Source organism: Dufourea novaeangliae, unplaced genomic scaffold, assembly GCF_001272555.1.
Source record: "Dufourea novaeangliae isolate 0120121106 unplaced genomic scaffold, ASM127255v1 scaffold109, whole genome shotgun sequence".
In the NCBI taxonomy this organism is placed as follows: domain Eukaryota; kingdom Metazoa; phylum Arthropoda; class Insecta; order Hymenoptera; family Halictidae; genus Dufourea; species Dufourea novaeangliae.
In genome coordinates, this window is record NW_015373997.1 from 3,828,155 (window position 1) to 3,842,982 (window position 14,828).

A 14,828-nucleotide genomic window follows, 5' to 3' on the forward strand; every position below is an offset into this window, starting at 1 on the left:
TATCATCGACAATACGAGTATCCTTAACACTACACACTTGACAAGTAGAACACGAAGATGTATGAAATTGAATGTAATTGAGAATAAACAATTGTTACATAATCTACCGAGTGCCGAGAATATCCGAGGCTGGAGTAGAACGAGAGGTCTGTAGATTGAATGAGTTATGGACAGTTTCACGTCAATTCTAAGGGAATATAGAGAGATCAGTCTAGAAATGGTGACAATTCTCGATGTAAGTAGTGACCATCGTGAATTTCTATTAAATTTATAACGAAACCACTTCGGTGCTGTGTTCAACAGGTCCATCGATTCCTCTCCTTTCCAAGAATCCTTTTCACAACTTTCCAGTTTTCTCTGTATAGTGGATGATGTCTACCAAATCGGGTTTCTCTTCTCCCTATTAGAACTTACCCTAACGAACAGATAAAATAAAATGTCGAACGACGTTAAAGAATGGTTTCACAGTCCATACTGTTTGAAATGATTGTTTTTCTGTTTCTTTTCGTAAGTGTCACGGATGCTTTCGTGTAACTGACTAAATGAATCGGTGTTTCAGGATATCGTCGACAGCGGAATCCATAGAGAACCGAATGCAACTGTTGTTCGTAGAATGCGGCGGCACACCAATTCTGGACCAGGATCAAATGATTCGTATTCAGACACCTCCGATCTCCGAGTTCGAGGAGGATCGCATAATGTTGAGCGACGTCGAAAGCGATTGTGACAATTTCAGTAGCCACCAATCGTTCGAGGAAGACGATATCGACATTAAAGAGAATCCTTACCTGGACGACACGATGTACCACCCGTTGTCCTCCGAGGTCATCGACAACTCCACCTCAAGCCGAGTGAGCAGTGACTCTATGCCGACCAAGATTAACAAAGATCCAACAGAAGACGTTGTAATCGAGCAACCTATGGAAGACGATATCGACATTAAAGAGAATCTTTACCTGGACGACACGATGTACCACCCATTGTCCAGGGAGATCATCGATAACTCCACCTCGAGCCGAGTGAACAGTGACTCTATACCGACCAAGATTAACAAAGATTCAACAGAAGACGTTGTAATCGAGCAACCTATGGAAGACGATATCGACATTAAAGAGAATCTTTACCTGGACGACACGATGTTCCACCCGTTGTCCAGGGAGATCATCGACAACTCCACTTCGAGCCAAGTGAACAGTGACTCTATACCGACCAAGATCAGCAAAGATTCAATAGATGTTGTAATCGAGCAACCCATGGGAAACGATTCCAACGAGCAATCTACGGACGGCGATGATTCGAACGATAAATCCGCTGTCTCGTATATGGTGCCAGTTAGAGACGCTAACACTAAAGAGATCAGGAACGTGCTGCTGCCGGTCGAGGTTCAGGACAAGACGGGAATGAATCTAATTAAAAGCATCCTGGTAGCGATTCCAGAGGAAAACGGGACAGGGACATACGACATCAAGGGGATCATGATCCCGATCCAACTGGAAGATAATGTGCCTAAAGAGACCAGCCCGCCGGAAATAGTCCAAGAAACTTTCAGACCGCCATTACGTGTACCGACCTGGGTAAAGGCGAAAGAATACGAAGAGAGGTTCGGTAAGCTCCCGGACCAACCGACACAGAAGAAAACAAAGACTGAAACGGACGATCTGAACACCACACGGAAGCTTTGCCCGTTGTGCCCGAAAAAGCTGAAAAATGATAAACAGCTGCGCGATCACATACGCAGATTGCACAATTATCCGTACCGTTGCACGAAGTGCTACTGCAGATACATGACGCAGGAAAAGCTGAACGCGCACTTGAAGACCCACGAGCAAGATGTACCCCTGAAGTGTTCGTACTGCGGCGTCTTGTACAAACAGTTGCACCGATTACGGGATCATATAATTCGCATTCACAGCGACGAGGATCCGTTGTGTATGCGCGACAGGGAAGGGAACAATGAGAGCAGCACCGTTAACGATTTCGAGATACCGATGCCGTGTTCTACGAGGATGAAGTATTTCGTGTGCCAATACTGTGGGAACGATTATCTTCATAAAGCGTATCTGGTGGCGCACAAACGGATCGCCCACGGTGTAATAAGAAGGGACCCGGGGAGGTACAAATGCAACGACTGCAAACGGAAATTCGCCTCCGTGAAAAGCCTACAGAATCATATCAACAGCCTTGAGAATTTTCGTTGCACCGAGTGCGACCAACTGTTCCATTCCAATTCGGACCTGAAGTCGCACATGATAAAGCACACGGGGGAACGACCGTACGAGTGTAGCGAATGCTCGAAAACGTTCGGCAGATTGATTTTGCTCCAGGTGCACAGATTCACTCACACGGGCGAGAAACCATACATCTGCGATATATGCGGGGATTGTTTCACACAGCGGAGCAGCATGATGACCCATCGTAAGAGACACCCGGGACCGCTGCCGCCGCCACCGAAAGTCAGCTTGACGAAGTTATGCCAAGATTAGCGAATAGAAGAGTGTCGGAGACTAACCTGACCGCCAACCCTCCCGGCGTCTCAAGTATATTTTTTAAAGAAATTCCAAAGAGCGGGGAACGAATGTGAGCGAAGGGGAAAATGATTGATTGTTCTAGTTCGGAGGTTGACGTTTTACGTCGTGGTTGAATCGATGGCATCGTTTAGTTTAATTTAGTTAAATCGTTTTCGTAATCGATTTTATTTTATTTTCATATTATTAGGAACTTTACAATTGTTCTGCATGTGTGTTGTTTTCATTCGTGGAAATATTGTTTGTGATTCAGTGGTGGATTCGGGTATGTTTTATGTAAGTGTCTAAGTTGTTATCGAATCGTATTTCACTGGATCGTTCTATTGTATGAACGATAACATCGAGTTTGAGGTACGGTGCAACATTCATCTATATATGTGTATTTAAAGACGATATTTAGGAGATACAGCAAATTATTTCTGTCATTCATCATCGATAAGAGTACATGCATGCTTACATACCACGTTCTACGCGAAACTTTAAGATTGTACAGACTTACTCCATGTAATCGAATCAACACTTGCATGAAAATACAATAAACAACAGAAGATCCATATCAAGGAAGTAGTGTTAAACGAGAAGTCAGTGTGTTTTTGAGATTTGCGAGTTTCACGTCGATTGTTAGAGAATCTAACATTCTTTAACAGGATCGATCGATAGATCTAGAAGCTGTGTTTGGATGTAAGTAGTGTTAAATATATGTTTATATTAACGTCACCACAGAATTACGTTAGTACACTATTCAACCACCGATCCATCGCTTGTACTGAATTTCTCGAGTCACGATATTAAACACATTTCAGAAAACTCTCTTCAACATTAACTGTGTATTTTGTAAGATCCGTTTGATCCCACTCCCCACCGTTGCCGTATGACTAACCATCAACGTCCACAACCACATACAGACGAACAAGATACCGAACATAAAAAGAGGTGGTTACGCCGTCAGTCGTGTGTCGAATATTGTTTGCTTTTTCTTTACACGAGCGTGTGGATCTTTTCTTGCGACTGACTAAATGAATGGGTGTTTCAGGCTGTCAACGAGCGCGGGGACCACACAGAACCACGCTCAACCACTTTTTGTAGCATGTCCCGGGGTTCCTGACGTGGACCAAGCCGGAGACGATCAGTCGCCGATTCGTGTTAAAATCCGGCCGAACTCTGACGAAGATTACGGTAACGATGAAATGGAGGAGGACAATGAAAGTGAAACTAACGATTATTTATATCTAGGCGATGCTAATTATCATTCGTTATCGTACAAATCGATGGACGATTTATCACGTGGCGATGTCACATGCGATCCACTGCCCAATGGAATCGCCGACGATCCCATGGTGGACGAGCTCAAAGATCAATTGAAATCTGTCCTGGTGCCGGTTAGAGACCCCGTAACCAAACAGATCAAGAACGTATTGGTGCCTGTTGAAGTCAAAGACGAGACAGGTTTGAATATAATTAAGAGCGTTCTGATTCCGGTTCACGATGACCACGGGACAATGTGCTACGAAGTTAAGAAGGTTTTGGTACCGATCAGGCCCGAGCTAACTTTGCTACAGGTGACAACTAACCCACCGTCGAACCTCTCAAGCAAGAACAGATCCAAACGTGTTGAGGATAAGAAAAAAAGGCACAGAAAACTCGAAAAGACAAAGGTGAATATTCATAAACGTGGGGAGGAAAGTGTTATGATCAAGAAAGGGGAAGAAACGTCGAACACAGTGCCGTCAACGACTGTGGGCGAAGAGGATGAGATGCAAAACGTACGGAACATGTGCCCGATTTGTCAGAAGGTCTACGAGACCGAGAAAGCGATGAACAAACACGTCCGTAGAGTTCACAAGAAGCCGTACCAGTGCGACAAGTGTTACCATGCCTACGTCTCGAAAGAAGCTTACAAGGAACACACGAAGACACACGAGGAAGAGTCCTACGTGGAGTGCCCGTTCTGCCAGCAGAGATACAAACGGATGGTCGGGCTGAGGCAGCACCAGATTCGCGTGCACAGTACCATAGAGCCGAAGTTCGTCTGCGACCATTGCGGCAAACGTTTCAAGCTGAAGGGTGACCTTGCTCTTCACATCGACAGGACCCACATGAATGTCACCCATGTGTGCAGATTCTGTGGTAAAACCGTGAAGAACGTGATGCTGCACGAGTGGCAGCACCAGAAGGCGATGAAAAAAGTGAACTTTAGGTTCTGTTGTCACCTGTGCCCCCGCAAATTCCGGCACCAGAACGGCCTTGAGAATCACCTGTTGATGCACAAGAAAGGCTTCCAGTGCGATCAATGCGAGCTAGTGTTCGGCAAACCGGCCGCCTTGACCAGGCACAAATACGCGAAACACAAGCCCGATCTGCCGATGTGCACGATCTGCAACAAGACTTTCAGTTATCGGGGCAGTCTTTATCGTCACGTGCTCACGCACGCGGGAATCAGGCCGTACAAGTGCGACGTATGCGACGAGGATTTCACGCAGAGGTCGTGCTACCTTAGACACCGGAAGAACCATCCGGAACCCCTTCCAGCGGATCTCCCTGATATCACTCCGATCGCGGAGACCGCCAGGAAGATTTTGCAGAAGTTTTAGTGAAATTGCGATACATGCTTGTCCTGTACATTTGAAATGCTCGGTGCATCAACACTTGTAGGATCAATTGTTAGGTGTGGAAAGTGTGTTGCAGCGGTGGCAAATTGCGCCTTGAGAGAGTTGCAGTAGTAAATGGGATGGGACACTAGAAACGCTTCGATGACTTATTATTCTGTTTTTAGGTGAATGTTACGTGATTTGAACAGAGTTTTATGATGTGTTGTTCAATTTTATGTACTGTTTATATGCTTTAGGATTATCTTTGGTTTTTGTAATTGAAGTTTTGTTCAGTGATCCAGGGGTTTATAAATAGATATGAATTGTTTTGTGGATATATTTAATCTTAATGTTCGATTGTTTCCACGGTACCAGCAGCAAGAATCATTTGTGCAATAATCTGTTTTGCTTATCGGTAAGCTTAATTTGCTTCAATGCTGTCGACACCACTATGATTGCTGAACAAAGTACGACTTGTATTTGATTCGAAATGTTTAGCCTACAATGTCATCGGGGTATTTCTAGTTCCATATTTTATCTTATATAATTGTCGGATTAAATACTACAATGAGAATTTTGTAAATACCGAGATGCTCTTTAAAGGAGCATTTGATTTTTATGTCCTTTTTTGTACGTGATCTGTCTTTTCTTTATCGATGTTGCATCGGTAATTAGGAACAAAATATCGTGTACGTGTGATATTTTTAACAATACAGATGAGAATGGGTGTGTGTAGAAAATGAGAATACAAGACTTCCTACTCGATTATCATACAAAGACCACGTTCTGGCACATTTTAAATGTTCTTTAGTGTGTAAATAATTATATTAAAAATATGCATGCTTGATAGTAAAAGGAACTTTGTCTTGACAGTCATTTTCTCACTGGATAGTTCATTAAATTGATTACGCTTTCGTAATAAAATCGACTGAAAATTATTCATGTTACATGACTTTAAAAACTGTTTCTCTATCCTAAGCACAACCACTTGTTTTAGGAAATCTTCGGTGTACCTTTTTACTAATAAAAGGGGTAAATGATCTTATATATTTCTTTTCAAGAACTGTGTGGTGACGTTTACGACACTGAGGTTTCGTAATATACAATTTATATGTAAAGTATAAATGCGAATTAATAATTAAGAGATGAATATGTCAAGTACATTGTTGGTAAAAGGACGTATTCTTTTAATATCTTGAAGAACGAAGAACTTGAAGAATTTATCTATGACTTTATTGACAATCCACAGGCCAAGAGAAAGTGATATAACTGTTCACGTTTAATCTACTTCAGTTTGTACAAATAGAGTGCGTGTATTAAAGTAAGTTATACATACACTTTCAGTATATTTCAACGCTTAGGTGAACGGTGTTTTGAATGCTACGTTTATTATTTTCATCAGCTCCTCTGTAAAAACACTTTATTTTATAAGTAAAATTTCTTCTGTGGTACCGTTCTTGGTGTACCTGAAACCAGCTGAACTTTTCCTTTAAAGAATAAAGACATTCGAGGTACAACCAAATTAAAGAAGAAATCTCTCACGCTCTGACACGCATTATCCTTGTTTCAGACACGTACCTATCGCATCACAACACAATGTAGTCTTCCAACGACTGCCGCTAATGCCTGGAAACGGCTTGGTCACGAATCCGTCGACAAACTGGTTGCATCCGAATGTACCAATGATATATCAGCAGAACCCATGGTTACAACGTATGCAAGAATCAATATGCCAGATACAGTATCCACCAGAACCGTCTAAGTGTCCAATGACAAAGCCAAGATCTAGTTCATCCAAGAAACCTGCACAACCAGTGTCACATTCAACACAGCTACAATGCCCAGAAAAGCCTAACCAACCGGAAGTTTTGCGAGGTAACACGCAACATTTGAGAATAACAACCACGACGACCAGAACGAAGGTCAGAACGAAGAATACCGAAGAGGATAAAGAGGAAGTTGACCGAGTTCTGAACACCGTCCGCAACACGTGTCCATTCTGCGACAAGCAATTCAAGGACGTGGCTAAGCTGGAGGGCCACGTGCGTTACATGCATAGAAACCCGAACAAGATGTACAAATGCGACATGTGCACAACCTCCTGGTACTCGCAGAAGGCGCTGGAAACGCACAAGGTGATCCACCGACCGGACTACTACTTCAAGTGTAACATCTGTCAGGTGAAGTACAAGAGGGAGCAGAGCCTGAGGAGGCACAATCTTCGTCTCCACTCGGAGTCCAGCGCCATGTTCATCTGCGAGCATTGCGGCCGGAAGTTCTTCATGAAGAACGACTTGGCGCAGCACATAAAATGGTCTCACCCGTTGACGCTGCAGATCTGCCGGTTTTGCGGCAAAGCGGTGAAACACCTGAAGGGCCACGAGTGGAGGCACGAGAGAAGGAAAATCCAGACCGGCTACGAGCATAGCTGCCATTTGTGTCCGAAGAAGTTCCGTCACATGTGCAGCCTGGACAAGCATCTGCGGACCCACGAGGCGGACTTCACCTGCGACGAGTGCGGCGAGGAGTTTCCCGGCTCGAAACAACTTGTCAGACACAAACGAATGAAACACAGCTCGTTCAAGGGTTTCGACTGTACGCTCTGCAGTAAACACTTCTCCTGCACCAGCAATTACTATCAGCACGTGCTGACGCACGCCGGGATCAGGCCGTACAAGTGCGACATCTGCAAGGAAGACTTCACGCAGAGATCCAGCGTACTCAGGCACAGGAAGCAGCATCCCGGACCGTTGCCACCTTTGGATGTTGCGCCTCCGCAGGTCACCGAGCTGGCGAAGAATTTCTTGCAGAAGTTGCAGAGCGGACTGATCGATAAGAATGCTATTCTTAATTGCGACCAATCTAGAATCTCGTCGACCGATGATCTCGAGAACAGTGTCTAGCTGGATGCTGTTTTTTGTTTCTACATGTGTATGCAACTATCGCTTCGTGGTTAGTCACCGAAGCCTCCACTGACGCTGGCATCCACGTGTCTAGATTGACGGAGTGGAGATATATCGAAATGATTATCCAGAACAACTTTCTGTAGAAAAATCTTTACAATATGCTTCGAAATGTTCACTAATATACGCACAAGAAAAACAGAAGGCAGGTAATTTAAATAAAATCTTTTAACGAGTTTTCATAATGGAAGAAGTCTGCGGAAATATAAAGAAAATTCTTAACTGTGTATCAAATTTTATGAAACAAAACTCCATTAATCTAGATACGTAGAGGCTTAACTTTTATGTGTAAATAATTGAAACATCTGTCGCGACTGCATAATTTTATAGTGATTATAAGCTTGCACAACAGTTTGCAGGAAGTGATGTTTCAAGGATGTTTGATACAAACTGTTAAATTCTTGAGTAATATGATGACAAGGAACCGCTGATTCTGACGCGCAACATTTTTTAATAGAATACTTTAGTGGTAAGAATCGGAATTCTTGTATTAATACACTGAATTAACGCTCGGCCACCGGATGCTGGTTCATTTTTGTCCGTTTACTAATTCATAATAGTTTCACATAAATAATTGCGTTTTTTGTTTAATAACTGGATAAGAACAAAGTCAATTTTACTTAAATGAAAGATGTTGAATGGAACTTACTGTTGTTCAAAATGTCCCGGCATTGGTGACTGCATCACAATTCGTAAATTCAGCGTACAAGCGTTAAACTAAACTACTTGGGTGATGACGATAACGTAACATTTTTTGAAGCCATGAGAAATTTTGTTTTCAGCATATGAATATCATTATTTAAAGGAAATGTTGAATTCAGTGAAAACAATTCCTAGATTATTATTAACAACCTTTTTTCAAGGCCATTAATATTTTGTAAAGCAACAGTAACACAAGAAAGGCAAAAAATTCATTTTATACATTGAAAACTGAAAGCAGTTTAAATATCCGATATTAATGGTCGTAGCAGCTATAAAAATATATAGTCTGTACAGCATAATGTTTTTACTTGTCTGTTATACTGAGAAGTTTATATTTTCTCATTATACTCATTCTATTAAATTCAATAGTAATTTACAGTATCGTAGTTCATGAATTACTATGTCACTGAAATTACTAGAAAATGATGCGAAGAATATATGTATGACTCGAATGTATGAAAGAACCCAGATAGGACATGCCGCCTTGAAGACGACTCACAGGCGCCTTAGACCTAAAATGGGCGTCTTCAAGGCGTCATGTGCTATCTGGGAATGAAATAAAGAATTGACCTGTTCAAAGAATACAATTATTTCAAATGTTAAGTGCTTGTCTAACATATTTTATACAGGCGTTGAATTTGATTACAATACACTTATACATATTTGTACAATACTGCATGTGTTTCAACATCACGAAAGTAATGTTACCCGATGACAAACGATCCAAGCTTACACAATATCCTAAATGTTACCATTATTAGGAGATAAATACAGACAGATGATAGAGCGATAATTATAATATAATACTGTTCCTGCTTAGATTATGAACACTTATTCATACGTAACACTACAATCATCATCATATCATTCCTCCTCGACTTACGGAATTATCTAAGTACTCACATCTACAGATTAATTACGCGTAAGTTTCAAACTAAGGTGTTGAACAACATCCGTTGAACACATTCCTCCTGGGGAAACAAAAGATTCGTCAGATTTGAGCTCGACTCGCGCCGGTGCATGTTCGTGGGCGCGGTTAAACAAAAAGCAAATCAAAAAACCCTTATATTACCTGACATTCCTCGAACACCGAACTGACTAGCTTTATGATTTTTTAGGTACAATGCGCTAGACCCACTCGCTCCGACTTTTCTGATAGTAAAACTAGAGGAAAATTACTTTCGGATACCGACCTCCTTGAGCATGTTCATGATGAAAGAGCCGGGGCCGCCCGGCGAAGGGTCGAAGGCATCGGAGTCGAAATCAGAGACGAAGACCGAATCGACGCCAAAGAAGAAGCAGCCTACAGCTGACAAAGGAAAGGACAGCGAGGATCAGTCCGAGGACCTGGACGACACCCCTCTGGATTTCAGGAAAAAACAGGAGGAGGCGAAGAACAAGTCGACGAGTGGCGGGAAACCGAAGAAGAAGCACACCTGCGAGATCTGTTACGCCTCGTTCGATCGCAAAAGTAAACACACCAGACACATGTACAAGCATAGCAACTCCAGACCCCATAAGTGCGCGATCTGCTCGAAAGGATTCAAAACCAGTGCCCACTTAGCCAGACACATGGAGATCCACGACGAGCCCGTCACCTGGCACAACTGTAATCTTTGCGAATTCAAGGCGCGCACGAAACCCTACCTGAAGATCCACTATATCCGCAAACACACGGAGGACTACAACTACAAGTGCGAACAGTGCGGCAAGATGTTCAAGGTGCAATCGGATTACACGACCCACGTGAAGGACCACGACACGGAGTCCTGTGTCTGCGACATCTGCGGGTCCTCTTATCCCAGCAAGAGCTCACTGTACTTCCATAAGTATTACAAGCACAAGACGAAGGTGAAGAAGTTCCAGTGTCAGACGTGCAAGAAGAAGTTCAAGACACAAAAGAATCTGGACAGTCACATGGAGTTGCACAAGATCAAGTACGTGTGCGAACAATGCGGAATGGAGTTCAAGACCAAATACGGCTTGACCAAGCATCTGAGGACTCATTCCGGGGAAAAGTCCTACCTGTGCGCTATCTGTGGGAAAACTTTCGGTTGTCTCAGCTCCCAGAAGATCCATCTGTTAACGCACGTCGGCGAACGGCCATACGTGTGCGACATCTGCGGGCAAAGCTTCACGCAGAGGTCGCCCATGATGCTGCACCGGAGGAAACATCCTGGAGTACATCCTGCACCTCCACCCATTAAGATCACGAATCTTCTTCACGGGGTGCAAGACAAAATCATCGTGAACAAGAGCAGCAAGTAACGAGACGAGGATGGACTCTGGGGTGTATCGCGAGGATGATACTTTTGTACATTTTTTTTAATCTAATATGTGACGGTCGATCAGACCGAGGAGTTCTACCTAGTTCAATCGGGATTCCTGTTGTTGTTGGATTCGTTTGCTCGGCGACTTGTGGTTTAACTAAGTGAATTGTTGTAGTTTGAACGAGTTTATAGAGGTTTCTATTGTTTTTTCTTTTTTTTTTCTTTATCGTTGTGCACATACGGTATTCGGGAGCTCGAGGTTCGTGGATGTTTGGATTGATATCAATGGTGATATTATGCATCGTGTTCGCCATGCTACGCGACACGTAAGTTTTTGCTTTTAAAAAAAATACGAATTTAATTAGTTCGAGGAACCGATTAATCGGTTGAGGAAACATTGTAGAGATACTGGTTTACGTTTTCGAAGTTCCGAATAAAAATTTTATTTTCGAGTTCATGATTTTCTGTTCGAATTTACAACACTCTTTAATTGGTTGAACACTACGAGATTTCGGGTGGTGTGTCCGAAATTTGTTTTATAATAAGTTTTTACGGATGCATTGAGTGATGTGATCACGCTAAAGGTTCCGTATGGAGTTTATAAAACTAGCGTTTCTCTTGTTCTTTGAACGTATGAACGTCCATCTGTGGTACCAAATAATGATTTGAGATGTATCTTAACAAATTATGAGACGCGTAGAGCCATGAGAGAATTTACTTAAGAGTCAGTCATTATTGTTAAACTAATTGTTATGTCAATTCAAATCGAACGAAGTGAACGTCAGTAAGATTTATTCAGAACTTTAATGGTCGTACTAAATTTTGTACATTCCAAGAATGTTAACAAGTACTTTTTTCGACGAAAAAGCATGTCAAAAACTGCAAAGCAAGGTAATTTTCAATATAGTACATGTAATTTATAAAGAATTAATTTTTTGTAAATATATACTACTTTCTTCGGAATTAGTCATTTTGATTGATACTAAATAGTATATGTACACTTTGTAACAGTTCCATTTACAAAAATGGACATAATCATGAAGATCGTATTTCATTAAGTTTTGTCTTCCACTTAATTTGCATAACTTATCATTGTGAAATTAATTGACTGTTCAAGATCACTATGTGTGCCCATCATACTGGACGATATATTCACAATGGGGATAAAGTGACCTTGAGTAATAACTTTAGTTTTTTTTCCCCGTGTCTAAAACGAAATGTATGACATTCGTTTGCCTCTGTTCGCTTAAACGACTGCTGAAAGCATGTTGTTAACGCATAATAAAAATTGTTTGTCGTTATTAAGAATTGTGGCAGGGAGTTCGAGGATATGTTAAAAGAGATCGATAACAGATAGGATTAGGAATTGCGACGTTTAAAGCAAATTGGTGATAGTTCTATATTACATTACGATTCGATGGGGAAAGAAGGATCAGTGATTCGTAAGTCGATCTGCGAAAGGAACAGCTTTTATATATATAAATATAAGAATAATATAGAAATGTAATATAAATATTCATATTCTTACGGAGAAAAAGTTTATATCAACTGTAAATTTGGAAAAAAAAAGGAAATATATGTATACATATATAATATTATATCGAACATTTCAGTTCTTGCGCGCTGTATTATTAACATTGTAAAAAGAACAAGTAACATCTCGTACCGAGGATAACCAGGGCAATTAATATTTAATGTAGCATTAATTTGCTGCTCCGTTCGATCGAAAATAAAATATTCATTAATATTAATTACTTCTGTGTTGTTTACGTAATATAAAAATATATAATACATACACAAAATTCAATAGTAATTCATGGTGTAAAGAAAAACGGGTGCAACATTATTTTCCATAATATATCATACGCATCAGTGTATTTGATCTCCTAAGATAGCGCTGCAAATTCGTTTCTGCAATTTCCAAAAAAAAAATATATTCCAGAACCAGAAGAAGATGTACCGAGAACAATGTTCATCGACCATTATACAGCCGCATCTGTAACAAATATTCGTCGACTATCTGGCGACCATACGATTGACGAAGTTTCTTTTTTATTTTTAGGTCGACGATTGACGACCCGCTCGAACAATATAATCTTGTTCTTCCACCTAACACGATTCTCGTGAAAGAGGAAATACCAGACATCGGTATTGAAACAGATCTACACGAGGCCATATCAGCAGTCGACGTTAAAATTGAGTTAGACGAGGAAACCCCAGATATCGGTATTAAAACGGAGCCACAAACGGAAACACCAGATACCAGTGTTAATACGGTGCTACAACAGGAAAAACCAGATGTCAGTATTAATACGGAGTTACAAGAGGAAACATCAGATATTCGTATACAAATGAAGCTATACGAGGAAAGGCCACATATCAATGTTAGAAGAAAGCCGCACGAAAAACCTCGAAAAGTACCGAAGGTGAGGCCATTCAGGTGTTTGATTTGCTCGATGATATTCAAGCTGCGCGAGGATTGCAACAGACACCAGGAGAAACACACAGGTGTGTTCCACCGCTGCGGGAGCTGCGATAAGACGTTTCGCAGCGAGCGATCGTACCACATGCATAGAACCGTGCACGAAAAGAACAAGTTCCCTCAGAATGGCGTCAGGGACGATCCGAAGTACACGAATGTGAGGAAGCCTCCGAAGAATGCCAAGAAGAGACTGTTTAAATGTTCGAGATGCCGAATCTATCTTACTAACTGGGACGACTATCGCAAACACATGATGCGGCATGTGGTCAGATACAGCTGCCTGAAATGCGGGGCAATATACCAGTGCGAGGGTCCTTTTTTGAAGCACATGGCTTTACATGAAAAGCACGAGAAGGCTTCCAATATTTCTTCTTAAAGACTCTTCTTGCTCTTTTTTTTTTTTGTTTTTGTTTGCTTTGGTTAACCTTAACCCTTAACAGGTGTGTTGGGGTCCAAGGAAGCACATGAACATTTTCAGAATATTTTATTTTTATTCATTAGTTAATGCTTCTTTATTTGGATGTTTTTCTTTTGAGACATGAGAGTGCAAAACTGGTTGTGTAATAAAACTTTTACCCTTACGTGTAAGATTCTGTTTAACGCGAAATACATGTAGTGGTGAGAGTGTTTTTTTTTTGCAAGAAGTTGGGACTGTTAAAGCGTAAAATAAAGTGTGTTTAAATTGATATTATAAAGGAGAACTGTCACTTCCGACGTTACACGAAGTGTCAGTTTTGGTGTTAACAGTGTTTTCATTCAATTTATATAAGTTCTCGTGGCGACACTGCGAATCACTGTAAGTATTACAATTTCGTGTAAATAAATATGTCAGAAATGTACAAATTATTTATGGGGTTTCCACAGGTCCACGTTTTTGATGGCGCTGCTCATGTGTCTTTTTATAAACGGTACAAATACAAGAGTGATCACGTACGTAGAAAAAATATAAACATCACTTTATTATCAATTAAGAAATGTATTAAAATTAACAGTTTCATATTCTTCATAACGCTTTTCTTATATTTTATTAATTCTAGCGGATAAAGTACATTCTTCGTATAAATAATATAAGGAAAATGACTGTAACAATTAAGAGTTATATAAAAACATATCTTAATCTTCGTTCATCTTATTTAATCGATTAATATTATCCATATACTATGACCACGTATGTTTCATTTAATTGTAACTGTATTCTTTGTAAGTTAAAATATATTTACGTAGTTTTTATTTTCGTTTGCGCTATGCAAGAAGGAAATAGTATTCCATGCTGTAGATTTAAAATGTACTTCCGGCTG

At 41.0% G+C, this 14,828-nt stretch overlaps 1 protein-coding gene across 2 annotated transcripts in view; it reads left to right on the plus strand.

Moving 5' to 3' along the window:
- LOC107188045 (zinc finger protein 2-like) overlaps positions 1-14,828 on the plus strand; it is a 59,876-nt gene that overhangs the window by 29,044 nt on the left and 16,004 nt on the right. Inside the window, exon 5 of one of the 2 annotated variants that reach the window (XM_015576274.1) lies at positions 9,897-11,047. The exons of the other annotated variant lie outside the window; for it this stretch is intronic. Coding sequence (XP_015431760.1) covers positions 9,897-11,046 — 1,150 coding nt within the window. The 3' untranslated portion in view covers position 11,047. Of the gene's footprint in view, positions 1-9,896; positions 11,048-14,828 lie in introns of those variants that run through there. 2 annotated transcript variants of the gene reach the window in all.